Raw genomic sequence first — 27,623 nt, 5'->3', positions numbered from 1 at the left:
AACCTCTGGACAAAAGTCGGCGTGCAAGCAACGCGCATTATTGCTGTGGACAACGTCATGAAACCAAGGCATTAATAGCGGGAAAACCGTCCGAGTTTGCACATGCATGCTGCCGTCCTTCTTTCTCGAGTACTGGAATTTATTAAATTTTTGAATATTTTAATTTTTTTTTAAAGTAACTTTGTGAGAAAGATTCTCTCTTTGCTGAAAGCTAAGCAGATTGTATAACTTAATTAATTAATTAATATGCTCTATCGATATTGGATTATTATTATTATTTCTCTCTAAAGAAACGTTTTGCAAGTAATGTTTTTATTTATATATTTATTTATTCTAATAGTATATTTATTTATATATCTATATCTCATCTTTTCAATTAAACATGTTTTTACCTAGGGGGTGTTTGTTTATCAGAAATTGATTTTTAAAAAACCACTTTTCAAACTTTTCTATATTTATTTGCTATTAGAAAAGTTGATTAACAAAAAACACTTTTTAGTCAATGAAAAATATTTTCCGGTCAATGAAAAATTTAGTTTGATTTTCAGGAAAGTGTTATCCTTTTATTTTAAACGGAAAACACTTTTTGAAAGTTGTGAAAAATTTAGAAATATCATATTATTTACCGATTATATCAAATTTAGTCCTCAAACTTTTGATTGCTATATATATATATATATATATATATTATTTTGAATATTTTTTTTTCGATTTCATTCCTTAGAATTTATTTTTTATATTAACTTTGGTCCTCATTTTTATTTTGCTTTTCCCTTATCATTTTTTAATTGAAAATTTTTATCTATTAAATTTGGTCTTCATTCTTTTGATTGTTTCTTATTTTATTTGAAATAATTTACAAAATGTTAATCATTATTATTTTAATTTCTTCATCTTTCAATTTTTTTATTTTTTATTTGATCTCTATTATTTTGATTATTATTTATTTTATTTGAGATAATTTATGAAATTATATTTTTTTTCAATTTTATTCTCATTCAACTTTTTAATTTGTAAGATTTGTTTCTCATTATTTTAATAAATTTGAAAAAAATAAAACATTAGTAAGTTATTTTCCAGCTTATTTTCCATGACATAACCAAACATTGGAAAGTATTTTCCAACTTATTTTTCATTACACTATCAAATATTGAAAAATACTTTTCTAGAATTCATTTTTCCCTAAATTTACTTTAAAAAAAAATTACTTTCCAGCAAACAAATAAAACCTTATATTATCTTATTTTTTATTTTAGAATAACAACTAAACGCTAACCTAGATTATCATGCAGGAATACAAGGTATGAGATATGAAGCTCGAAGAGAAAGTTGGAAGAGAACTTTTAGCCCTGAACATTTTCTTAGTTATTGCTGCACTGTAATTTTTTTTTACATAGAAAAAAGTATTTTTAAACCACTTTATATAATAATTGAAATTAAATATTCTTGAATGATTTTAAAGAGATATCATTTATATGATAAGATACCTTCAAAAGAATTTATTATTTTTTCTCTTGATATCACATCATTCCTTAATTAACAAGCCTGGATTTTTATCTTTAAAATTTTTAAAAGCATGATTTATTTTCACGATGTTTCCAAACAATCTGGTCCCGGAGGGAAAAATAAGTGGGGAAGGGGCTTGTTGAGGATGGCATAGCCAATTATCAGTGCAGATGATGTATCTGTAGATGAGTGCCATTAGAGGGTAGGTGATGCTTGGTGGGCAGTAGCTCGGTAGGTAGCTCATTGTCACCAGCATCGAGTTCTAATTAAACCCAGCGAAAACTGCATGCTCTCGAATTTATTTTTATTTTTTTGTCCTTTACAATTGCACCATTTGGAAAAATATAATAAGCTTGCAAAGCCCACAAAATTCTTAGAAAATTTAATGCCATTGGTCTCTCTTCTGCTTTTTCTTTCTGTTTTTTTATGGTCGATGGACCACCTACGGTGGTGGGTGGTGGTGGTGGTGACGCCACCAACCAAAAGGCCAAGAGATGCATTTAATCCCGACCTCCGTCCCTTAAAGCCCATACAGACAATGCAAGGTTGTCTTGTCCATAAAATACGATATCCGAGGGAAGAACATAAATTAATTAAAGAGAGTTTAATGCATAGTCGTAAAACCCATATCAGTTTTGTCAGATCGAAAGTTGACTTATAATTTGAACCAGTCTAGTTTTGAAATTTTCAAACATAATGAATTAGATTACGTTTGGTAGTGTGTTTGGAAAGTGAACAAAGTATTTTTAAAAAAATTTAAATTTTTTTAAATTTCAAATTAATATGTTTTTGATGTTTTTAAATTATTTTAATTTTAAAAATAATTTTTAAAAAATAAAAAAATATTATTGATATATTTTTATGAGTGAAAAATATTTTAAAAAACAATAACAATTACACTTTTAAATACGCTTTTAAAAATAATTTCTAAGTTATAATCAAGTTCAAATCCATGCCTAAATATTAATTTACTACCCGAAAGATTTCCAACTCTATATTTTTTTTTAATGGATCTGTTATGCTTATACTTACATAAGTTTTCGAGTCAATTTGCACAATGCGTAGCTGTGTTGACTATTGCTGGCAGTTGCACTCGGAACAAGCACGATGGTTTTCAGTTGAACTAAAATCTCCTTAAATTGTTCAAACATGCGTAGCTGTGTTGCATTGTCTGACTGATATATATGGCTCCTGTCTTCTGCCCACCACCATCGATCCTTCATGATTACATCATACCTTGATAAATATTCGTGGGCCACTGGGGATTTTTCCTCTTAATGACTGTCAACTAGAAGACAATCGAAGCTTGGGCCATGAGGAAAGCAATGTGCATATGTTCGGTAGCAGTCGGCTCATGTTGGTGTTGGCTAGTATTAAGAATATAGTAATAATTATTTTTTTAAATATTTTTTATTTAAAAATATATTAAAATATTTTATTAGTATTATTATTATTATTATTATTTAAAATTTATTTTTGATATTGTCATATTAAATTGATTTAAAAATATTAATTTAAAATAAAAAATTATTTTTTAAATAAAAAAATAAATAGTTTCTACTGTGAATTTTATGGCAAAGAAATCCGATGCCTTTATTCTTTGTCTCCACATCTATCAGCCTATTTTTTTTTTAATTAACGTGAGTGTTTCTGAAGTTAATGAGTTCTAAAGTTAACAATCATGTAATTTTTCAATGATCTTGAAATTAATAAAATTCAAAATAACTTTTATAAAATAAATTAAAAATTTGACCAATTAAATTATATCATCATCATGAACCCACATCTTGTTACTGCGTGAGAGGGTACAAATTTCCAAGGAAGAAGATGACAGCAGCATTAAGAAGGCAACGTAGGACTCGAAATCATCGAGAATGAACTCTTTTCCAGGTATTTCCACTGGCACAGAACTGATTTCTTACTAAAACAAAATAGTTTTATCTGAAGAAAAAAAATATCATTTGCCTAATCAGGTTCAAATTAAGTTTAACCAAATCAATTAAGTCATTAAAAATCTAATCGGGTTAACTAAGTTTTACCAAATTAATATCTTTCTAAAATCTACATGAATCAGGTTTTAAATCTTGAATTTTCCACGTCAACCTATAAAATCAAGTGAAGTTTAATAAATATATTTTTAAGATAATGTGGATGGATACACAGCCCGGCAAAATACAAGGAAGGTCCATATTTTTCTTTGGATATATTTTAATATAATCCTCATGGGGAAAGGGTTAACATAACTCATACCTTGTGTGTAAATCAATCTTTTTCTGGGTTATTTTCGTCGGAATTATGTGAAGAGGTTAGGGTATGCCTAGTAGATAATATATATTTCCTCCACATTAAGAAAAATATGTTGTCGAAATTAGCAATACCCGTCAATGCTTGATCAAATTCCTTTTCAATGTAATTGCTTGAGTGATGATGCATTCGGGATAAGCTTGTACTTGTGATAGTTATTGTTTTTTAAAATATATTTTATTTGTAATATATTAAAATAATATATATATTTTTATTTTTAAAAATTTATTTTTAATATTAGATTATCAAAACAATAAAAAAAATCAAAAAATTAATTTAAAACAAAAAAACCTTAACTTTTTTTAAAAACACAGTTACATCGTAATACTACATGAGACCTTAGTAGCCTGCATTATTTCAAATCATGGTTGGGATAAAAAAAACCATAAAAAACAATGTTTTTCTTTCCATAGTTACCATGTAAATAAATAATTAGTCATTAATTGTTTGGATGTTGATGTATGACCATTAATTATATGTTTATTATTGTGATGTAAATTATTTTTTATTTAAAAATATATTAAAATAATTTGTATTAAATTTGTTTTTTTATTTTTGATTTTAACACATCAAATTTTTTTTAAAATACTAAAAAAAAACATTAATTTGAAATTTTTTTAAGCCAGACACACTCCATCATAATTTCAAATGAAAAAAAAAAAAAAAAAACAGTGACTGAGTTTCTTGTGTCCTGCCTTTATAGATTGTGTGTTTGTTGATAAGAGGAGGAGGAGGAAATAATCAAACCCATCAGACTAATATTGATCGCAGGATAGATCTTGTGATGGTGAATGAACGTACGAGGCCCAAGCTCAAGTATGAACGGAAGGCATTGAACCACCACGGCCCACTACTAATGCATGAAAGAAAAAAGATTTAGAAACAAAATCACAATTGTAAAATTATAGAAAGGATAAATATAATAATAATAATAATAATCAATAGCAAGGATCCCATGATGATTCATGTAAAATTTAATTTAATCCCATTTAATAGAATTATCATAATATTATTCATAATATGTAGTCAAATTCATAAACAGATCGGTTTAAAAATAACTTGAATTACCTATATAAATACTTTATAATTTAAAATGATAAAAAAAAATAAAAAATAAAGAATAATATCAAAAGAATTTTTTTTAAAAAAATTTAAAAATATTTTAAAATCTCACAAATCATTTAAATTCAAGTTGTCCAGTGTCAGAAGGTATTTCTTTATTTTCTTGAAACATAGAATACATAGACAATAAAAATAAAAAATTACATATTTTTCTTATACTTAATGTTTCGTAAATTGAAAGTACAAAAATTTATTTATTTTATATTTATATTTTATTTATTTAACTTTAACTAAATGATATTTTATCGCTATGTTTGTAATGCACGCAACAAAAAAAATATTCCCATCAAGTCAATAACTTTATTGTCAAGAAAAAATCATGAGCCATACCATGTCTAGCTCAAAAATAAACTTGGACTTTGAAAATATAAAGAAGACTTTGAATTTTTTTCCCTAGTTTAATCACTTGACCATTCTCTGTTTGTTTTGAGAGAAAAATAAAAATCAAAACCCAACCAAGAAACAGTAACAGTGGACAGGACAAAAGTTCTCGCGTTCCAAACAGCACCAGAAGTTCAACCTAACTAACCACTTGCCAGGAAAGAGTCTCGTGACGCGCCAAGACCGGCTAAATTACAACGTAATCCTTATAGTATAGAAAAATAATAAAAGAATCCTTATAGTTGTAGAAAACATGTATTTAGTCCCTATATGTTAAATTCACTTATATTATGGCTCTTTTGTCAATTTAGTTTTTTTTTAGGGGATATGAGTGGTATTGTGGATATTGTTTAGGGGTGCGAGTGGAGTCTGATGAACACCTTTCTCCCTTTCTTTGCAGCCCTGTTCCAACCTCTCTCCCTTCCCTCACTCACTCTCTCCCCCAAAATAATAAAAATAAAAATCAGACTCTCACTCTCTATTTTCTAATCCCTCTACACTTGAATTGGGGATTTCTAGATTTTGATCAGCACATGGTAAACGTCAAGTCGTTTACACAAAAAACCCTCAATTTTGCTCTAACTTACAATGGATTCAAATTCTGTTGTGTTCGACATCAGCTCAGACGAAGAGCCGGCGATTGAAGAGCCCAAGGAGTTCGACGACGATTGTAACTGGTTGACGGAGCTGTTACGGACCGTTGACAAGGAGAAGGATGATTCTGATGAGGTTGTGATTGTCGGGGAGTATAATCCGCCGAAACCTAAGTCTAAGTCAAAGTCGTCGAATCAGGTGGCGGATATTAAGTTTGTTCTCGATGGTGACGATGATGATTGCGTTGTGTTGGGCGGTGATCCTGATAAGCCGGTTTCTGCTGTTGATGATGTCTGCCGGAACGAGACCGATAGTTCTGACGACGGTGATGATGTTCTTGTTGTTGCAGAAAAAGGCCAGGTAATTCCTTTCTGTTTTTTTTTTTATAAAAAAAGTTAATGTGTGTAAATAAGATGGATTTTTTATGTTAGGGTTCTTGTGTGTTTGAGAGAAATATAATTATGTGGTTTTGTTGGCGACGAATGGTGTAATTATTGTGTGTAGGAAATTTTGTTGATTTTGTGTTGCAGTAATGTGAAGGTGGAGGACATGAAAGTGCAACCCCGCTGGCGATTTTACTATCAATTTGTTGTTTTTGAATGATGGTTTGTGCTGTATTCATGAAATGTTGGGGATGATTATTGTTCTGTTGGAAGTGAAGGATTAGGGCTGGATTCTTTCAAGGAAGGTGAAAGAAAGGAAATTAAAATACATGAGCTATGGCGAAAGCCTCTCGAGCCTGTCATGAAGGGAGCTTCTAAACTGATTATTTGGGACTGCCTCACTGTTACTTAATGTGATAAGGGGTTTAATTGAGAAAATTACATTTCTTAATGGTTGAGCATTTGGTTTTGGTTTTGAGATTATTCATGGAATCTTGGTTAATTTTGTTCATGATATTCACTTCTGAGTCGCATGCATTGCAAGTTGTCTGAATCATTTAGGGACTTGGTTGGAAGTTACTTCTGGCCACTATATGTTCGGGTTCGTTCCCTGAATTTGTGTTCGTTTTTAACATGTGGGAGGTTTGTTAACAGATTTGTAAACTACCCTTGGTGGATGTCTTTTTATTCTGTTTGTTGCTCATGTATTACTAGGCCTGACTTGTTCCTGGAGTTGTAATTTGATGTAAGACAGTCATTTAACAAGAGGAATTATTCTTCAAGTGAGCTGCTTTGTGAATAGTATTTATTAGTAGCATCTGAAAAAGTAATTGAAATTTCTTAGGCTGCACAATTGTGTTTAAATGCTCAGAAAAATAAGAGCTTTTGGGCTATCAGATTGCCTATGACTATATATTAAAACTCTTAGAATGTAGATAACCTCAAGCTAGGACTCAATGGTGGAAATCCAACTCAACATTAAGCCTGGAAATTACCAAAATCAAGCCTTGTGAATGAAGAGAACATAAATCAATGAAATCAATTTCTTCCTAACCTAATTAAATGTGAAAATATGGTGTAAATCTGCCGATATGGACTTTGAAAACTCTTTAGCAGGCCCTCATCTGCTTAAGAGAAGAACTCTAAATGTTGTGCATAATCCATGGATTTTTACTATTCGCCTTTAAACCGTCAAAATTTGTCTGCTTGCAGTCTGATAATCTCTTTATTTTGGTAGCCCTAAATCCCATTTTCCCTCCTGTTTGGGCATGAAGCTGTTGGTACTATTTCTCTGATGCTTACCTTCCTTTTTGCAGGTTGCATGCCGAGACTACCCTCATCCAAGACATCTTTGTGTTGAATTTCCTTTTGGTTCTACTCCACATGAAAGACATTGTCACCTGGCAAGTTTGCTCTAAACTCTTCTGTAAAAGCCAAACATCAACTCTTTATAGTCAATACTTACATTCTGCTATTCTGATTTCTGTGTTTCATGACATGCAGTGCCACTGTTACGTTTGTGACTCACTTGCACCATGTGTGCACTGGGGTACAGGTGTCTCTACTATTGACCATTGTCATGCCACTGATAAGCAGGAGACGTGGAAAAATCAGCGTAAAATTTATAGAACAGGGAAAGATGCCCCAGTCCCAGTTTCAAAACTTCCTGACGTTACTGTTCCAATGGCCTTTCCCCTACTTAACCATGTAGGATCTCTAGATATTGTACCGCATAATCAGTCCTTGACACACAATCCTATGCTGCAGAATCAGGTTTCTAGGATACACGCGATCCGTTCTTGCTCCTCCTCCACCATGGGCATCCCAAAAATCATCAGAAACCGTAGAAGTCGTCAACCAGGATGTGTTCTAGGCAGAAATAGACTCCTATCTCGCTCAGTTTCACAACAAGCACTTGGTGTGCGTACTGATGTTCAACGGGATAGACATCCTAATGCCTTAGGTCAGCGATTTGTCTCTTCTAGTACAATGTATAAAATGCCGGGACTTGTTGCGCATGCTTTGGGTACAAACCATTCCACACATGTACCATTGAACATGAATTATGCTCCTGCTTCAGGATATGCAAGGAATGTTGCTCCTCTGGCTACATCAAAGGAAAATCCCTCTAGTTTGCATTATGTTTTACCCAATGCAAATTTTGAATCACATACATACCAGAGCTCCCCCCAGCCCAACATGGGCAGTGTCATTGTAAATACCATGCCTTCGAGATCTGAAGTAGGCAGTCAACCTACCCTTCAGTCAAATGATGGCCAAAGTCTTTATCAGCTTGGGAATCAAGGTGAAAATGATGCAGATTCGTTTTTTTCTGATTTTGACTTTTGTCAAGTTAACAACTCAAGTCAAAGTGATCAGGGAGCTTCTATTGAAAATATTATTCATGGCACAGTGTCCAACAATGAGCCATCAACTGTTAAGCTGTTAAATTCTCAGTTTGCTGAAATTGAAAGTGCTCAATTCCACTACAAGGATCATGAGCTTGTTGATAGCATTTTTTTAAACCAAGCTGTGCCAGTGGTTTCAGATGGTTTTGTGCCTCATGATCTGAATGGTGTTTCTCCTGAACGTCTTGGTATTGACACAGGTATGCCTTATTTTGATGCAAATTTTTGGAATGATCCGACACATGTTTAGTCATGGCCACTGCTTGTCTTAAGAAAATAAGCATAGATGATTGTTGCCGCTAATGTTTCAAAAAATAAACATAATAGCTGTTATTTTTAAGCTGATTTGTGTAAAATCCTTCTTGACAAAAATTGTACAAAGTTATGCAACCATTGATGCCTTTTTGAGGCTGGCTGTTATGTGTTCTTGTATTTATGAATCCAAATGTTAGATGAACAACTCTACAAGTTTTCTCTCACTCTTTTCCCCGGGAACCTCTATGTTGGCCTCCATTTCCATCTATCCATTTTCTGCAATTCATGCAAGTTCAAGAGCTGGTCGTCTATCTTTCTTCAGTAGGTTATTTGCAGAACGCTAGAAGTATTGATGTTGCAATGTGATGAATGGTTATCAATCCTCGGCTGCTGGTAACCATTGATCCAGATACAGGTGCTGTTAAGAAAGGTCCGATATGCGCAGGGCTGGGTCATGTGATAGTGTATGGCCACAGCTGGGTCAAGTATCAGTCTGTTGAGAGCCAGAAATGGTCTTTTATTTCCATAATCTGCTGTTGGTCACCAACGGTCGTCACGAGATGATTGTCATGTGTGAGAAGCCATAGACTCCGCTGACAGTGATAATCCCCTGTAGCATATTTTATTTTACTGGAAAAGAACGTAGCCTTATTAGTTATGAAGAAGCACTATGTTCTATGGTTGGTTCCATTTTATCGGCCTGAGAATTTTCACCAGCATTTCCTAAAACATTATGATCGTCTTGCCTGAAACCATGGATGGACTTGAACGAGGTCCTGACTGTTTTTCTGGATATGATGATGGACTTAAGCGAGGTCCTCGCTATTTTCTTGGTTTGAAGGGTAACCTGATTTGATTTAATTTGTTTGTTTTTTTTTTTGTTTTTTTTTAAAAAATTATCTTTTAATATTGGGTTGAATGAGTATTGAGTATTATAATTTGCTTTTTATAAAGTTATCATGGTTTTACGATTAAGGTCGTGGATATAACAAGTTAATCCATATTGATTTAGTTTAATTCAATATGTTATCATTTCAAATATTTTTAAAAGAAATGTCTTGAAATGTTTTTAGTTAAATTATGTTTTTCAATTATTTGGGTTGTTTTTAGATATGTTAAGTAAAAAAAAAAATTCTACTAGAAAACATATTATTAACACCTAAATATTTTTTTTTTACTTTCAGATCTGACCTGCAGTTTTAGTGCTAAACTAGATGTCATGCCCGCGCGTTGCCGCGTGCTTGTGGCATGCTTGTGCGTTGTCGTGAATTTATGAAAAAAAATTATATGGAGAAAGGTTGTTGCAATCTACAATGCTTTCAAGAAAAAACTACAAAAATGATTTTAGGAAAAAACACAAAAAAACAAAAGGAAAAAAAACTAAGTAGGAAAACACTGTAGCAATTTATAGTGTTTTGTAAGGAAATATACCATTGTAATTCTTAACCAGCTCAATAGTAAAAAAATAAAATTGACAAAGATAATTTTGAAAAAAATTCATAACAAAAAAAATATGTGGGGAATGATCCACAGTGGTTTAAAAAAAAAGTACAAAGCTAAATTCTCAATCAACTTAATTAAAAAAATAGAAGCAACAAAGATAATTTTTTAAAAAATTATATAAAAAAACAAAAATCATAAAAAAAGAAAAAAAAAAGATCCATGTAGAGAAACAATATAGCAATCTTCAATGTTTTGTGAGGAAAACTACAGTTGTAATTTTCAACCAACTCAATATTAAAAAAATAAAATCGACAAAGATAATTTTGAAGAAAATCATAAAAAAAACATAAAAACCATATGGAGAAACACTCTAGCAATCCAAAATGTTTAAAGAAAAAAAACTACAAAGCTAAATTCTTAACCATCTCAATATTAAAAATAATAAATTCAACAAAGATAATTTTATAAAAAAAAATGTGGAAAAACATTGTAACAAAACAAAAACTATGTGGAGAAACACTGTAGCAATCGACAATGTTTCAAAGAAAAAAACTATAAAGCTAAATTCTCAACTAGTTTAATAGTAAAAAAATAAAATCATCAAAGAAAATTTTGAAAAAAACATAAAAATAAAAGGATGAAAAAAAGAAGAAGATGATTTTGAAAAAAAAATAAAAAAACAAAAAAAATGAAAAAGCATGTGGGAAATGGAAAAAAAATGCAAAAAAAAACAAAAACATGTAAGGAAAGTTATAGTATTTTCCCCACATGTTTTAGAGTATTGGTAATAATAATCTAGTATTTACTAAATGTGCAAAATCTAATTTTGACAAAAATAAAAAAAAACTGAAACAAAAATCTGTGTCCCATAAGCTGCCATGGTTTAACTTTAAATGATGAAAAGAAAGGATTTTTTTGCTTCCATAATTGGGTCAAATTTAATTTATTTTCTATAAATTAATTATTTAAACAAGCTATATTTATAATTTTCATATAAAAAAATTAACAATTCATTGCAGTAAAATCTTAAAACCATAGGTGTTAAAATCTATACTTAGATTTCTTTCAAACCAACAATCTACTAAAATTTAAGTGATTTATCTGCAATCTATTAACTCAATTATAAAAATTAATATATATATATATATAATATTTTTCAAAAATTAATCCAAATTAATTTGTTGATCCTGGACTTTAATCAGGTTTGATTCCACACCAAGTCAGATAATTACGCTAAAAAAACGAGGCACTGTTACTCTACGATAGACATTTGATTAGAGATATTTTGACTCGAGTGAGTCCATTGCAGATTAAAAAAAGTAATTATTGCAATTGAATAATACTAAATATTAAGAAATATAATAAAACTCTAATAGTGCACATATAACATGAATTAGTAAAATCTATAAATAGATTCTGAATTAAGATCATGTGTATTTTGAAATTTTTTTTTGTATTTTTACTATATACTTCTTATTTATTTATATTCAATAATAAATAAAGTTATTGTAATCTGTAACACCTCTTAGGTCTCAGCTTCCGAAGCTTCATGAAAATCTCCGAACTGGCTGCGTGCGTGCGTGTGTTGTAGTATAAAGAAGAGAAGTCCAAGACACTAGACTCCCTCTGTAAACCACGAGACAAAAACACAAACACCTTTAGTGTTTCAAGAAACGCCGACGGCAGCTGCCTCTTCTACTCATCAGTAGTCTGCGTCTCTGCGTGCCTTTCTTCTCTGTGTGTCGTAAACAGCAATTAGGGAAATGGCGCTATGGATGGAAGCAGGGTCAGAACCCAAAACAGAGAGCGAGATTGCTGACCTCCAAGCCATCTCCGCTCTTAAACACTCTACTGCACTTGAACTTAAGGTAATTATTTATTAATTTATCTCTTCTTCATCTTTTGCAAGAATTACTGCTATTATTTTTATTTCCGTTCAGATTCTTGAATGCCCATGATTGTTTTTTTTGAAGGAGAAAGGTAATGAATATGTGAAGATGGGTAAGAAGCATTACTCTGACGCTATCGAATGCTACACGAGGGCGATAAACCAGGAAGCTCTTAGTGATTCTGACAACGCAATCGTTTATTCCAATAGAGCCCATGTGAATCTACTGCTCGGAAATTACCGGCGAGCTCTTACAGATGCTCAGGAGGCTATTAAGCTTTGCCCCACCAACGTTAAGGTAGTTTTATATTTGTTGTTGTTGTTGTTGTTGTTGTTATTGTTATTATTTATTATTTTTTTTATCTCAAAGTCCTTCCTTACTTTGCTTTATTTTCTGGAAATTGCTTTGATGTTCTGGTCTGCTGTGAATCATCTGGTTTAATTACTAGGCAATGTATCGAGCTGCCAAGGCATCTCTGTCATTGAATTTGTTGGTGGAGGCAAAATCTTTTAGTGAAAATGGACTCGAGCAAGACCCAGATAACGAAGAACTGAAAAAGCTTGCCAATCAGATAAATTTAGTGAAGATGGAACATGATAAACGTGAGGCTGAAGTTTCAAAGGCTGTGTCAGAGGCTAAGGTTCCATTTTTGAACTTTTAGAATGAATGATGAGCTGTAAACGATAGGTAACAATCTTTTCTCTACTTCAAATGTTCAGGACCTACTTTCTGCCATTGAAGATAGAGGGTTGAAGGTGGGGAAGGCAATGTTTGGAGAACTTGTTGGATTGAGGAAACCAGTACTTGATAAAAATAAAATTCTTCATTGGCCGGTTCTTCTTCTGTATGCAGAGGTTATGTCCAGTGACTTCATTGAAGACTTCTGTGAAACAGACATGTTTTCGGCCCATCTTGACATGATATCCATTTTATTAGCATTCTTTGTTTTTATTACCATATGTCCTATTAATTTGCATTTAATGTTCCCTGCCCTTATATATATACTGCATTATATGATATCCTTAGCTTTCAAACATGTTCTCAGAAAGTTGTCCGCCGTTGCCATGGGATACAGAAAACAATTATACCCGTGAAGCTGTTGAATTATACTATGAGGTAAGCTCTTTCTAGTCATAGCAATGCTCACAAATCATCTCACTTGTTATTCGACATTGCAGTGTTCTATCAAAAGATTTAATCATGATCCTCTTGCTATTGTGCTGTATGCAGAATATTCTTATGTATTAGGGCTGCTAATATTGTGTTTGTTTTGTGTGTATTTGGAGATAAGGCTGCTTATATTTTTCAAACATGATGTACCCCTTAGGCGTTTCGAGTGCTACATACTCATTATTTTGAAGTAATGTCCAGATCATAATGATTTAGAGAAGATTATCTGTCCGAAAGTTCATATACATCAGACTGACAATATTATATAGCAGTGGGTTGCATATGTAGCTTTGGTGATGACTCTTTACTTCATTTCTAATCACTGCTCTTCATTCATCAGGCTGGTTCTGGAGTTCCTTTATCCAAGAAAAAAATTCTTCATTATCTACTAGATGGGACCTCGGGTGCCAATGTGGAGAGTGTTGATGAAGAGAAGGATGCCATCGAAAGTCATGGTTCAGGTATCATAAAATTTTCTAATATTCCCTTATGAAGACTGTTCTTTTCAAGCAAGTTTGATCGCTTGATTTTGGTTCCACTTTCCAAGGAGAAGGGGATTGCAGCCACTCTATACCTGCTGTATTTTGTTGTTTGCTGTTGCTTCTTACTTATCAGTTCCATGTATGCTGTAGACTGATAACTTCTGGTATGCCAAAACTGAGGTCTTCAGTTGGGGGTTGGGATCAACTGACTTGTATCCACAGCAATCATTTAGCAGTTTGTTCCTTCTGTCCTTGATAGATAGGAGGGCCCCTGTTAAGCATGTGGATTGTGTTCTTTAGTTTCCAACATTCTTGGTTATGATTCCCTAATAATCATATTCACTTAACCAAATCGAATGGAATGACGTGTCACCCTGTCATCAATGTTAGCCAAATAAGAATAGTTTCCTTTAAAATCATGCTAGCCAGCTGCATTATGTTGACTCTGTCACAGAATTTGTCAGAAACCATTTTATTGTAAGAATTAAGGAATAGTTATCTTTAGAAACATGCTAGTCAAGTGGATTATGTTGACCACAACTGTTTTATTGGAGGAATTAAAGAATGATGCCTTGAAATGTTGAATACTGTGATACTAGATAAGTTATTAGGCGCACCTGCTTCACCAATGGCATCATTCTCTAATTTCAAGTTTCCTTACCTTGAAACATGCTTATTTTGTTAAGACTGATGATATAGGTTGATGTGTTATTATTTAATCAGTTTGGTCCACATTCACAATTGTTAGGTAGCCAAAACTAAGGAGGTTTAAATCAAAGAACCTCTGCTATATAATCAAAGAACATGTGCTATATACTTGCCAGAGGAAGTACTAACTGTCAAGGAGTGAAAACTACAAGGAACTAGCTAACTACTGGTGTTGGTACAAGTCATGTTTCTTTTGACCATTTATTTCGCATCAACATGGATTGTTTTATGTATTACCCAGGTGAATGTATCTAAACTTCTTCTGTTTGACTTTCCAGGAAAGGGCTCTTCAAAATGGGTAAAAGTAAATGAAAAGAGAATGCTTTGTGATGTTTTGAAAGAACCTGACTTCATAATCTCTGGGATCCCAGGTCTGCGTATAGGTTCTTGACAATTTTTGTGTGCATAAGTGCAGCCATTTCATTTCCATTTCGTTTTATTTCTCTCCATTCAATTTGGTATGTGCAGTTTTTTATGTCGTTTCAAAACGCTCGAGCTTCTATAAAGAGTTCAAAGCTGGCAAGTGGTCTCTTCCACCATGAGCAAGTTGTGTCTGGACGATGACTAGTGACACTGGTTTTTAAAGGTTGTCGACATCCACTAATGAGTTAAAGCAAACCACCTCGATGGCACCTAGTACCAGCCACAATTTCATTGTTCAGGATTATAGATGTAAACCAACCATAAAGTATCACTACCGTCAGCAGCCCCAACACCGTGTCTGGAAAAACAAGGGTGTCATGTATCAACTGTTCAGGCTATCATGCTGCTTAAATTTCCTCATATCAAACCATTGAAAATGAGTACTTATTGCCTATTTTATATGGATAGCCAGTGCTGAAAGCGCTTGAAAGATGTGTAATGAGAGGCTCCTTTAGCCCAACTTTTGCTAGTCCCCTGTTGTTACACCATTTGCAATTGTTATTTATCAATATATTGACCCATATCTTTTTTTTTCCTTCTCCCTTAAATGCAACTCCAACCAATTAAGTTCCTTGGGAAAAAAATGGAAAATCTTGCCTTTTTTTTTATGGCATTCTGTACCCTTTCAAATTCTTCTGACCTTTTCTTAAAAAAGAATCTAGTGGTGGCAAATCAGGCATTATCTTTTATCCTTGATTTTCGTAATGACATACGCCAAGATCCTCCCTTAGTCCAAGAAGGAATAAAGGGAAATCGGTTACAAAGTCTGAGTCTACGAGTATTTGTGTCAAAATGATATTCTATTCAACCCTGGGATCTCCTTGGAATCTCCTTCAACCCAGGAATCTCTCTATCTTTCCTTTATAAAACAAACCCTACATCTTCCAAACAACAAGCACGCACACAGCCATTTTTCTTTCCTATTTTTTTTATTTCTATTTACAATGGCAGCTCTAACTTGCTCTGCCTCTGACCTCCAGTCCTTACTAGGTGGTGCTGCCAATGCCACGGCAGCTGCTGAGTACATTTGTACTCGCTTTGTTGCGGTTTCAGACCATTTTGTTGACACAGCCTATGCTATTGACAACACTTACCTTCTTTTCTCTGCCTACCTTGTCTTTGCCATGCAACTTGGCTTTGCCATGTTGTGTGCTGGGTCTGTACGTGCCAAAAATACCATGAACATTATGCTAACCAATGTTCTTGATGCTGCCACTGGTGGCCTTTTTTATTACCTTTTTGGTTTTGCCTTTGCCTTTGGGAGCCCTTCCAATGGATTCATTGGCAAGCAGTTCTTTGGCCTTGAAAGTTTTCCATCACCTTCTTTCGACTATGGCTACTTTCTTTATCAGTGGGCTTTTGCCATTGCAGCTGCTGGGATCACTAGTGGATCCATTGCTGAAAGAACACAATTTGTTTCATATTTGATATACTCCTCATTCTTGACTGGTTTGGTTTATCCTATTGTCTCTCATTGGTTCTGGTCAGCTGATGGTTGGGCTAGTGCTGGTAGAGCTGATGGTAATCTTTTATTTGGATCTGGGGTCATTGATTTTGCTGGTTCTGGTGTTGTACATATGGTTGGAGGGATTGCTGGACTCTGGGGTGCTCTCATTGAAGGCCCCCGAATGGGAAGATTCGACCATGAAGGCAAGTCGATGGCTCTCCGTGGACATAGTGGTACATTGGTTGTTTTAGGCACATTCCTATTGTGGTTCGGGTGGTATGGTTTCAATCCAGGTTCATTTCTCAACATCCTAAGAACTTATGGAGATGTTGGTTCTTATTATGGCCAATGGAGTGCTATTGGTAGAACAGCCGTGACAACAACACTTGCAGGGAGCTCTGCTGCACTAACCACTCTCTTTGGCAAACGCATGCTTGCTGGAAACTGGAATGTGACTGATGTCTGCAATGGTTTGCTAGGTGGTTTTGCAGCAATCACCTCTGGATGCGCGGTTGTAGATCCATGGGCAGCGATCATTTGCGGATTTGTTGCAGCTTGGGTCCTAATTGGCTGCAACAAACTGGCAGATAAATTCCATTATGATGATCCTTTGGAGGCAGCACAACTTCATGGAGGGTGTGGTGCATGGGGTATTATCTTCACTGCATTGTTTGCAAAGGAAACATATGTCAACGAGATTTATAGTGGGAAACCAGGGAGGCCATATGGACTGCTTATGGGAGGTGGTGGAAGGCTCTTGGCAGCACACATGGTCCAGATTTTGGTGATCACAGGATGGGTGAGTGTGACAATGGGGACATTGTTCTGGATACTGCACAAATTCAAGCTTCTGAGGATCTCAGCGGACGAGGAGATGGCAGGAATGGATTTGACAAGCCATGGTGGATTGGCATATGCATATTATGATGAGCATGATGATGCAATGCAGAAGAAATCATTTATGATGACAAAGGTGGATCCCTAGGTTGTTTGATTCAGTTTCAGGAACTGCATTTGATCTTTAATCTTCTTAATCTGTTTGTCTTTTTCGTTGTCTTAGCCTGCACAGTCTAGACTAGGAACCAATGAATTAACTCAAGGAATTTGGATGGATGATGAATTCCTTCGAGAAATCAGTATTGGAATCTTAAAAATCTGAATTTCATTGTTTAATTATTTCTTTCTAAGATGGATTATGCTTTAAATTATGAAAGTTCTTCCCCTATAATGACACCATCAAGTGTCTTTCCTCGATCAGCAAAAGGCATCAACAAGTTGGCAGTCGCATGTAGGTGGGGCTTTCTCTTGACTCTTCAAATTTATATAAGGATCTCATGATGATTACATCAAGATTTGGTCAATTTCTTCAAAATTGCTGCTGCTTGCGATTTTTGGAAAAGATTCCCCACAACAAGCACTATAAAATAGCAACCTCCTGAAGAAGGCAAGGCAAGGCATGGCCTGGCATGGCGGCACCTGCTAATTGCAACAACTGTTTAAACCATTCAAGCACCAACATAAGCATTCTATTTACTGAGATAATAACCAAACACGGATGAAAAGGGACATCTCAAATCCTCCTATTTTATTCGAAATCTATATTAATTGTATAAAGCAATTGGAATGCTAGTGTTGTTTGCTTTCCAAGTTCTAACTCCACCCACGCATCCTTGCCGTGAAATCAACTCCACCGAAACAATGTGCAATCATGTCCAAAGACTTTCCATTTCCCACTGCTAATCTCCATCTTTCTCAGACAACACCTAGCTGCTTTTTTACTTCGTCTTCATGATCAGTATACACATAAGCAAGCCCACCATGGCTTGTCAAGTCCATTCCTGCCGTCTCTTCTTCTGCTGAGATCCTCAAAAGCTTCAACTTATGCAGAATAAAAAACACTGTCCCCATAGTGACACTCACCCAAGCCACAATCACCAAAATCTGTACTATATGTGCAGCTAAGAGCCTTGCGCCCCCTCCCATGAACAGCCCATATGGCCTCCCTGGTTGACCTGGATAAACCTCATTAACATAGGCCTCCTTTGCAAACAATGCAGTAAATATAATCCCCCAAGAACCACACCCTCCATGAAGTTGTGTTGCCTCCAAGGGATCATCATAATGGAACTTCTCAGCCAACTTGTTGCACCCAATAAGAACCCAAGCAGACACAAAACCACAAAGAACTGCAGCCCATGGATCGACAACGGAGCACCCACCAGTTATGGCAGCAAACCCACCAAGCAAGCCATTGCAAACATCAGTAACATTCCAGTGACCAGCTAACAACCTCTTGCCAAATAGAGTGGTCAATGCAGCTGTGCAGCCTGCTAGAGTTGTGGTCGCTGCAGTTCTACCAATAGCACTCCATTGTCCATAATAAGAACCACTTTCATAACTTTTCGAGATATTGATAAACGAACCAGGATTGAATCCATACCAACCAAACCACAACAAGAAAGTACCTAAAACAACCAATGTGCCACTGTGTCCACGGAGAGTAACAGCACGACCAGCATGATCAAACCGGCCGATACGGGGACCTTCAATGAGGGCACCCCACAAACCAGCAACAGCACCAACCAAATGGACCACACCAGAACCAGCAAAATCAATAACACCAGAACCAAACAGGAGATTTTCTGCTCTTGCAGGGCTAGCCCAGCCATCCGCGGACCAGAACCAATGTGAGACGATAGGATAAACCAAACCAGTCAAGAAAGAAGAATATACCAAATAAGCAACAAACTGAGTTCTTTCTGCTATAGAACCACTTGTGATTCCTGCTACTGCTATAGCAAAAGCCCACTGATACAGGAAATAACCATAATCAAACGATGGCGATGGGAACTTGCTCAAGCCAAAGAAGTGTTGGCCAATGAATCCATTTGATGGTGAGCCAAAAGCAAGAGCAAAACCAAAAGTATAGTAAAACAGACCACCGGCTGCAGCGTCAAGAACATTCGTCAGCATGATGTTCATCGTGTTCTTTGCTCGGACAGAACCAGCACAGAGCATGGCAAAGCCAAGCTGCATTGCAAAAACCAAGTACGCAGAAAAAAGAAGGTATGTGCTATCCACTGCGTATCCTGTATCAACGAATTTGTTTGAGATAGCCTCAAAACGGCCACAAAAGAACTCAGCAGCAGCCGTGGCATTGGCACCATCGCCCAGAAGGGGGTACAGGTCAGAAGCTGAGCATGATAGAGGCGATGATGCCATTGAAAGGTGATGTAAGTTCTCTTAGTGCTTCTGCCAAAAGGTATGATGATGGTGGAGGGGTTGGTGACTAAATATAAGAAGGAAGGGAAGGACTGTGGAGAGAATCTGATGGTGGGGACTTGCTGTTTATGGTATCCGTATGCTCATGGCAAACTATGGGTGGCTATTTGTTGGCCGTTGACTGTATATTCTCTTTGGCTAAATAAAGCCTGAGGTCTATTTCTGGCTCGTAGAAACGATAGAAATTAGCTGTATCCTCTGCTAATTCCCAATATTAATGCTCAACAACAAGAACATATACTAATAAAAATTATAAATATATAAGTGAACTTTAAATTAGCGGAATAGAAAATACGAATATACAGGGAGAATACAAAAGAAGAACATGATTTTATATGTTTCTTTTACTAAATATATTTATATCTTTTGTATCTTTTTATTTTATTGTGAAATACTAACTGGTTAATTTTTTTTAAGATTATGATTCAATGACTAGTGTGTATTTTTATATTTTTTTCTTATCATATTCTTTTATAATCAGGGCTAGATTACATTCCCCAATGTTACAGGTTGGATTAAAAATTATTTAAATACAAAAAAAAAGTTTAAGCTAAAAAAAATAAGACAATAATATATTAGATGAATTTCAATTAATCTAAGTTAACTTATTAAATTTTTGATTTTAGTTGTGAATTTATTATTATTATTATTATTATATGTTTACCATTAATTATTTAGTATGTGTTGAATTTGTTTTTTTTTTTATGCAATCAAGGAAATGCATAATTATTATACCATAATTATATTATTTTAAAAATCGAGAAATTGAATCGTTGCACCATTTTCGATTTCTCATCTGGCTTTCTATAATTGCAGGATTCGCTTGTTGGGGGGAACGACCATTGATTTCACAAATATATCTTGGAAAAAGGAACCCTAATTTATTTTGAAGGGGCAAGAATCTGTATGCAGATGGGATTCCATGCATCTTGATTCTCGACAGAGAAGGTAAATTAATTATTTAATCAGTGTTTTCGGTTTCAGAATCAGTCATTAATTGACTTACTAGCAGCAATTACAGTTCATTACCACCCTGTAATTAGCATTTTGGTTGCACAATTAGCCATAATTTACTACTTACAGTTCATCGCCACCCTGAATTTATACCGACTACTTGACCTAAATTCAATGGATACCAAAATGAATTCAAGCTCTTATATATAAATGATTTTCACTTAAAATATTTCAAAATGATTTTTTTATATATTTTTAATTTTTAATATTAGTATGTTAAAATCATAAAATAAAAAATAAAATAAAAGACATTCTCATAAAATAAAGAAAATTTTAAAATAATTTTAAAATGATTTTTTGATCATTTCAAAACAAAAATAAATAAATAAAAGGCATATTCTCATTGTCCTAATTATTATGTTATTTCTGAAAACTAACTAAATATCAAGATTACTCTTCAAAAAAGATTCCATTAAAGCCTGATTCTTGAGATAGAATACACTGCGAACTGATGGAGTGCAATATAATATAGTCTTGGCAAATCCCGAATGCTCACCTGAACTTTTGTGATTTAAAACTGTTTTTTTTTTTAATAGTTTGTGGCTTAAAAATATATGAAAATAATTGTTTTTAGATTTTTTTATTTTTAATATAAACACGTAAAAATTATTAATTTTTAAACTATTTTTTCAAGTAAAAAAAACACATTTTAAAAATTTTCATCTGCCCCTTTTGGATTTTAGTGGCGTATTCATCTAGCACTTTTAGATTTTAGTTTCACAATTTTCATCTTCTCCTCGTGTTATTCATAAATCTTGAGTTACAAATCAGCATCCATTCACTTCCAAATCTGCACGACAATCTCTCCTACCCTAGCCTCACTACATTGGAACAGTTTCTGGTTGCTCATGTCTTCACCAGCATGCCTGCTTAAAGGATTTTTATGCGCTATGGGATGGTAGGGAGTGAAACTGTAAGTAGCTCCATTAGCACCAAGCCTCTGTCGACTAGGTTGGTGCTAGATGCCAAAGGATTTAACCGTTAACTAAAGTAAATATACATATGCACAACATACCATTATCCAGCAGCCATAACTATTTCCGGTGAAAAATCAGTCTCTCCATCAGACAATTCAAAAGGTCGGATCAACACACAGATGCTTCAGTTATCATCATATTGTGACATTGCAATAAGTAACACATGTTCATTTAACACAAACACAGCAAACATACCATCCTCATCCATGCAAAACCTCAAGATTCTATCAACATTACCACCTTTTCATACAAGTAAAAGCTTATACGTACATTGTGCACACGTTTCTTATTTCATGCATAATATCCTTGCACCTAAAAGGTTTTTTTCTTTTCCATTCAACCGAAAAGAAAGGAAGGCGACAGCACAGCACATCGCATTCCCTATAAAATAAGGCAGGCAGGCCATGAAACACCATGGGACTTAACCTTAGACTTGCATATCAAGCACGCACCGGAGGCAGCTACCTTCATGCAGCAGATCAAATGCCTGGTTCATCTCTGGAAGAGTCAGATTATGGGTGATGTACTCATCAACCTTAATTTCCTGTGATAAGAGTGGATAGGATAACTCAGCATCCTGTTTAGTTTAAGTATTGAACGCACAAAGAAATATATAGTTACATGATATGCTCGAACCTTTTTCATGTACTTGTCTACGAGCATAGGCACCTGTGAACGGCTCTTGAAACCACCAAAAGCTGTTCCTTTCCAAACACGGCCAGTCACTAACTGGAAAGGACGAGTGCTTATTTCCTGGCCAGATGCTGCAACCCCCACAATAACCGAGGTTCCCCAGCCCTAAAAATTTCCAGGCAAGTCACAAGTGATCTCTAGATAAATACATGGCTATTACCACTAATTCAAGCATACTTGCCTTGTGACAGCACTCCAAAGCAGCCCTCATTACAGAAACATTTCCGATGCACTCAAAACTATAGTCAACACCACCATCAGTGAGATCAATGAGCACCTGTTGAATTGGTTTATCGTGGTCCTTTGGATTCACAAATTCAGTAACTCCAAAATCCTTTGCTGTTGCATAGAAATTTACACATAGTAATTAAGACGGGCGTCTAAGCATGATGTATATTGATATAAGCATCTTTCCTCCACAGCTTGGAAACAGATAACTCTTAGGCTAGATAAAGCGAGGAAGATGATGCTGGAAAATCAACACTCCCATATTCCACATTAAAAGGCAGTTCTGATATGTAGATATGTTTCCTTTCAAGTAATAGGTTTTGGAGGCGTTTATTTGAACCACAGCTGAAATGCAGTGCATTAGGCATGGATGTGTGCTAATTTAGTTATAATACACCACACCATCGGCATGGCAATTTTAAGCATATCCATGTCATCCAGTATAAGACATTTTATTTTCCTACTAGTTGCCAATTGAATGGACCAGCAGACAACGAACTACAACCATGTGTGTGGGGATTCAGGAAGGGAGAGGGAGGAAAGGAAGTGGAAGTATATGAAGGGAGTTGAGGGGAAGAAAAGGGAAGGAAAAATGGGAGTTGAGAAATATTTTTTGGGTTATAGCAAGGGTGGGGAAGGTGATGATTATATATCCTTGAGGTTATGAGGTAGAGTTTATTATAAAGTTACCCCTTTCTCCTTTATTACCCACCAACTTGGGAGGGACCTTTTCAAAAAAAAGGAGAGGAATGGAGGGTTAAAAAATTCCCTTTGCTTCCCATTAAAAAGTTCTTCCAGACAAGGTCAGTCGATTAAAGACACAATATCCCTTGGTTTGAGGACAGAACAATGATTGTCAAACAGACAAATTATGTAAATTTATTCTTGAACACTCAAGCATGCTAAATGGAATGGAGAACGAAGAGGTACCTCTATCAAACTTTTTGCTGTCAATATCTATACCTATAATCCGTGAAGCACCAGCTGTTTTTGCACCCTCTGCAACCTGTCCATAAAATAAAGTTATTTTTAAGTGGACAACAGAAAATGGTTCTATTTTTCCAAGGGTGAGGGAGACCAAGCTAGATAGGCATTTTCACAACTTACTGCAAGGCCAACTGTCCCAAGTCCAAAAATTGCAACAATGGACCCTGCTTCAACTTTTGCAGTGTTCCAAACTGCTCCAAGACCTAAACACAACAAGTGTGTTATACTAGCATACATGAAGATGAAAGCATTACATCATCTAAAAAATCTAAACAGACATCGAAAAGCACGGGTAGGCTTCAATCAGAAGAGTAATCGCATAAATAAGAATTAATGTTGCAGCTAAGCTTAATTTTTAGCAAACCAGCAATTCAGCTAGTGATTCAAACAGAAACTTCAAGTGCAACAAAAGAATCTCCCTAGAGAAGAATTTTATTTTAAAGGGATAGATTTAAAAGTTCCTAAAGCAAATCAATCGTAACCACAATGTAGCAAAAAGAACAAGCCATTAGGAAAACGTGTTGGGGCCTTGTTGAATATGAACAACAATATCCAAGGAAAACAATGCTTTAGGAACTGGCTCTCCACACAAGTATGCCAAAGATTAACAATAGAAATGCAGTTTATCAACAGAAAAATTACTATGTCGTAATTTAAAGTATTGAAAAACTACGCCACACTTACCGGTAGGAACACCACAGCCAAGGAGGCAAACCTTCTCCAAAGGAGCTTTTGGGTCAATCTTGGCAACACTAACATCATGTACAACTGTGTACTGGCTGAATGTTGAGGTTCCCATGAAATGGTAGATAGGTTTTCCATTAATTGAGAAACGAGTTTTACGATCATTCATCATGACTCCAACACCAGTTGCTGCGCGAACTTTGCCACAAAGGTTTGTCTTCCCTGATTTGCAAAACTTGCACTCTCTGCATTCCGCCTGGTAGCAAGGGATAACATGATCACCTGGTTGAACCTCAGTCACACCTTCACCAACACTTTCTACAATCCTGTGTCAAGAAAACCAACCACATCTCCTGTTCCAATAAAAGACAACACAAGCAGTTGAATACATTGGATAATGTCTATGATATGCATACCCAGCAGCCTCATGACCAAGAATACAAGGGAAGAGCCCTTCCGGATCCTGAAAGGCAAAAATTAAATAACATCAATATCAAACAAATAAATAAAAATAATAATGGCAGCAAGAACATAAAGCCCAAAAAGAAAAGAAAAAAATGGAAAAAATCTTGAATGTTTATTAGATTAAGCAACAAGGCATTATGTTTAGTTCTTCATAAAAACACAAAATAAAACTAATATATTTGTAATAACTGTTCCTTTTCAGGCTACTCAAAATACAACAAATCAAGAGCATCTGTTCTTTTACTGCCCTAAGCCTTGCACTTTCTAGTTTAGATAACATTCAAGCTTATCGCACTGACAGATGGCAGGCAAAGATCAAACCTTTTTGACTAATGAAGACCTGGAAATTCCTAAAATCAAGTGCATCTTTTCTTTTACTGCCCTATGCCACGCACTATACAGTTTAGCAAACATTCGAGCTTATCACACCCTTAGATGGCAGCAAAGATCAACCCTTTTTGACCTATGAAAACCTAGAAATTCAAGACAAAACACCCAAAATCAAGTGCATCTTTTCTTTTACTGCCCTATGCCACACACTATCCAGTTTAGCTAAAATTCAAGCTCATCACACCCATAGATGGAAGCAAAGATGAACCCTTTTTGACCAATGAAAAGCTATAAATTAAAAGACAAAATACCCTAAATCAAGTGCATCTTTTCTTTTACTTCCTTTTGCCACACAATATCCAGTTTAGCCAACATTTGAGCTATCACACCCGTGGATGGAAGCAAAGATCAACCCTTTATGACCAATGGAAAAATAGAAATTCAAGACAAAATACCCTAAATCAATATCATCTTTTCTTTTACTGCCTCCGCCACACACACTATCCAGTTTAGTTAACAGAGCTTATCACACATATAAATGGCAACTAAGATCAACCCTTTTTGACCAATGAAAACCTAAAAATTTCAAGAACAGCCTTTTCTTTCTTTCTTTTTCCCCCGTTTTTCTATAATAATTGCCAACATTTCCTACAAAAAAATTAAAGAAAAATATATATGGGAATTATCAAAAAGCAAATAATAATAACTGTACGAAACTCTTGAGATCAGGAAAATTCCCGGAAAAAGAAATGAAATTTATAAAAGAAAATACGATACCTTGCCACTCCAGGTGTAAGCATCAGTGTGGCAAAGAGCAGCGAAGAGAATCTTGACTCGAACCTCACCGGCCTGTGGTGGAGCCACCTGCACTTCCTCTATCACCAGCGGCTTGTTCGCCTCCCAAGCAACCGCAGCTTCACATTTTCATTTCCATATCCAAAATCATAGATTCGGCTATACTAATTAAAAAACACACACACACACACATGCATACATAGATACATTACGTCTGTGTGAGAGAGAGCGAGAGAAAGTACCTCGGCAAGTGATGACCTGTCCCTGAGTAGCCATGGATGGATGGATGCAGTGAAAGTCAATTATAGAGCTAAGAGAGTGGCGGTGGAAGAAGGTGTGGATGTTTTTTATAGATAAGTAGGGGCCAAGGAGTTCCCCCTTTCTTTCTTTTTTTTCTTTTTTTTTTTTTAATAAGAGGCCATCATATTTAAAAAAAAAAAACTAGTTATGTGGTTTTTTTATAAAAATAATTTATGAATATATTATATTGATACAAGATTGTTTAACTGATTGAATAATATTTTTTTATTATTGAACAAAAAATAAATGATAATATCAATAATAACACTTTAATAATAATGAAATAAGTATTGATGTATTAATATTATCATTTATTTTATATTATTTATCATACTTTAATTAACAGTCATTCGTAGAATTCAATTATAGTTTAGAATTATTTTTCTTAGTATTACAATTCTAAAATTAATAGTTAAATTCTTATATTTTTTATATATAATCTCTCCCAGCTTAATTTCATTATAACCTAATCTAAATATTTTAGAAAAAAATAAAAATATATCATCTAAATGTAAATATTAATTTTAATATATGAATTAAAAATATTAAAAAAACATTTAAATGTTTTGTTTGATATTAAATATAAAAAAGGATTTTATTTTTTATTAGTGATGGCAAAGGCCAGATTTATAATTTATGACCAATCTTTTCGTACGAGGTCAATGCTTTGACAACTCTGCGGTAGCCAATAGGCATGTTCCACGTTCTGCAAGAGAAATTCTAAATGTTATGGAATAATCATTTATTTAATGATAAATAAAATATTTAGTTTAAACTTGAGTGGTTAAAGGAGAGATACAATAATTTTTTAAAAAATATTTTTAAAATATAAAAATAGATAGACTCTAAAAAGAATGAATTTTATGATCTGATAATTTAAGAATTGTTTTAAATTAATTTTTATTTTGAACTGTTTGTTTTTTAATACTGACGACCTAATGACTTGATACTCAAGACTATTGAATTTTGTAAAAAATAATACTATTAAAAATAATAATAATTCACTCGGATGTATCTAGGCCTAAACTAGTTCAGACTTCAGAGCCTGGGCCACAACTATGCCTATACTTGGAACTTTCTTCGCGAAAGTGACTTGGGTTCGTGGTGGTGGGCCTGCTCTAAATTAGTTGGGTTTTAGAGATGTGAGTCTCTCGTATTGATTTCGGGCTTTTGAAACAAGCCTGCAACAGTGGGCTTTTGTGGGCTTTGGTGACAGATTTGAGAGCCAGGTGACTGCAAGGGAAGTGACAGTAATCTCGCTATTAAATAAAGATTTAGAGATTATTGAGAAAAGTCAATTGTACCGTGTTTCAAAATGATATTCGGAATTTTTTTAGAATGTGATAATATGAT

At 34.5% G+C, this 27,623-nt stretch overlaps 5 protein-coding genes across 8 annotated transcripts; 3 read left to right on the top strand and 2 right to left on the bottom strand.

The window, feature by feature from the left end:
* Positions 1–5,656: 5,656 nt before the first annotated feature.
* LOC133692011 (RPM1 interacting protein 13-like) lies at positions 5,657–9,648 on the top strand. Of its 4 annotated transcripts, XM_062112656.1 has the most exons (5): positions 5,657–6,267; positions 7,607–7,693; positions 7,794–8,253; positions 8,371–8,898; positions 9,363–9,648. In XM_062112656.1, exons 1-5 carry the CDS (start codon positions 5,902–5,904, stop codon positions 9,515–9,517), a joined length of 1,596 nt encoding a protein of 531 aa, XP_061968640.1. In that variant the 5' UTR covers positions 5,657–5,901; the 3' UTR covers positions 9,518–9,648. The 4 variants fall into 4 exon arrangements, with proteins under 4 accessions (XP_061968640.1, XP_061968637.1, XP_061968639.1 ...); XM_062112653.1 differs by having other exon boundaries at positions 5,658–6,267; positions 7,794–8,898; XM_062112655.1 differs by having other exon boundaries at positions 5,659–6,267; positions 7,794–8,898; positions 9,276–9,412.
* Positions 9,649–11,912: 2,264 nt separating this feature from the next.
* On the top strand, positions 11,913–15,602 carry LOC133692694 (uncharacterized). The gene is made up of 8 exons (XM_062113801.1): positions 11,913–12,264; positions 12,370–12,582; positions 12,734–12,925; positions 13,005–13,207; positions 13,323–13,401; positions 13,796–13,916; positions 14,924–15,016; positions 15,114–15,602. The coding sequence occupies exons 1-8, from the start codon at positions 12,160–12,162 to the stop codon at positions 15,185–15,187; spliced, it is 1,080 nt and encodes a 359-aa protein (XP_061969785.1). The 5' UTR covers positions 11,913–12,159; the 3' UTR covers positions 15,188–15,602.
* Positions 15,603–15,741: 139 nt separating this feature from the next.
* LOC133692692 (ammonium transporter 1 member 2-like) lies at positions 15,742–17,702 on the top strand. The gene has a single exon (XM_062113799.1). It carries the CDS (start codon positions 16,013–16,015, stop codon positions 17,498–17,500), a length of 1,488 nt encoding a protein of 495 aa, XP_061969783.1. The 5' UTR covers positions 15,742–16,012; the 3' UTR covers positions 17,501–17,702.
* A 308-nt stretch (positions 17,703–18,010) lies between these two features.
* On the bottom strand, positions 18,011–19,998 carry LOC133692693 (ammonium transporter 1 member 4-like). Its single transcript, XM_062113800.1, has one exon. The coding sequence runs from the start codon at positions 19,735–19,737 to the stop codon at positions 18,268–18,270; it is 1,470 nt and encodes a 489-aa protein (XP_061969784.1). The 5' UTR covers positions 19,738–19,998; the 3' UTR covers positions 18,011–18,267.
* A 2,012-nt stretch (positions 19,999–22,010) lies between these two features.
* LOC133692272 (alcohol dehydrogenase class-3) lies at positions 22,011–26,374 on the bottom strand. Its single transcript, XM_062113089.1, has 9 exons — positions 26,213–26,374; positions 25,953–26,089; positions 24,797–24,843; positions 24,381–24,706; positions 23,817–23,899; positions 23,640–23,715; positions 22,663–22,820; positions 22,425–22,586; positions 22,011–22,332 (listed from the first exon to the last, which is right to left on the bottom strand). The coding sequence occupies exons 1-9, from the start codon at positions 26,244–26,246 to the stop codon at positions 22,216–22,218; spliced, it is 1,140 nt and encodes a 379-aa protein (XP_061969073.1). The 5' UTR covers positions 26,247–26,374; the 3' UTR covers positions 22,011–22,215.
* Positions 26,375–27,623: the final 1,249 nt, after the last annotated feature.

The sequence above is a fragment of the Populus nigra genome, chromosome 4, assembly GCF_951802175.1.
Source record: "Populus nigra chromosome 4, ddPopNigr1.1, whole genome shotgun sequence".
Lineage (NCBI taxonomy): Eukaryota > Viridiplantae > Streptophyta > Magnoliopsida > Malpighiales > Salicaceae > Populus > Populus nigra.
Note: the sequence above shows the minus strand (reverse complement) of the source record. Positions and strands in the feature narration are given on the sequence as shown.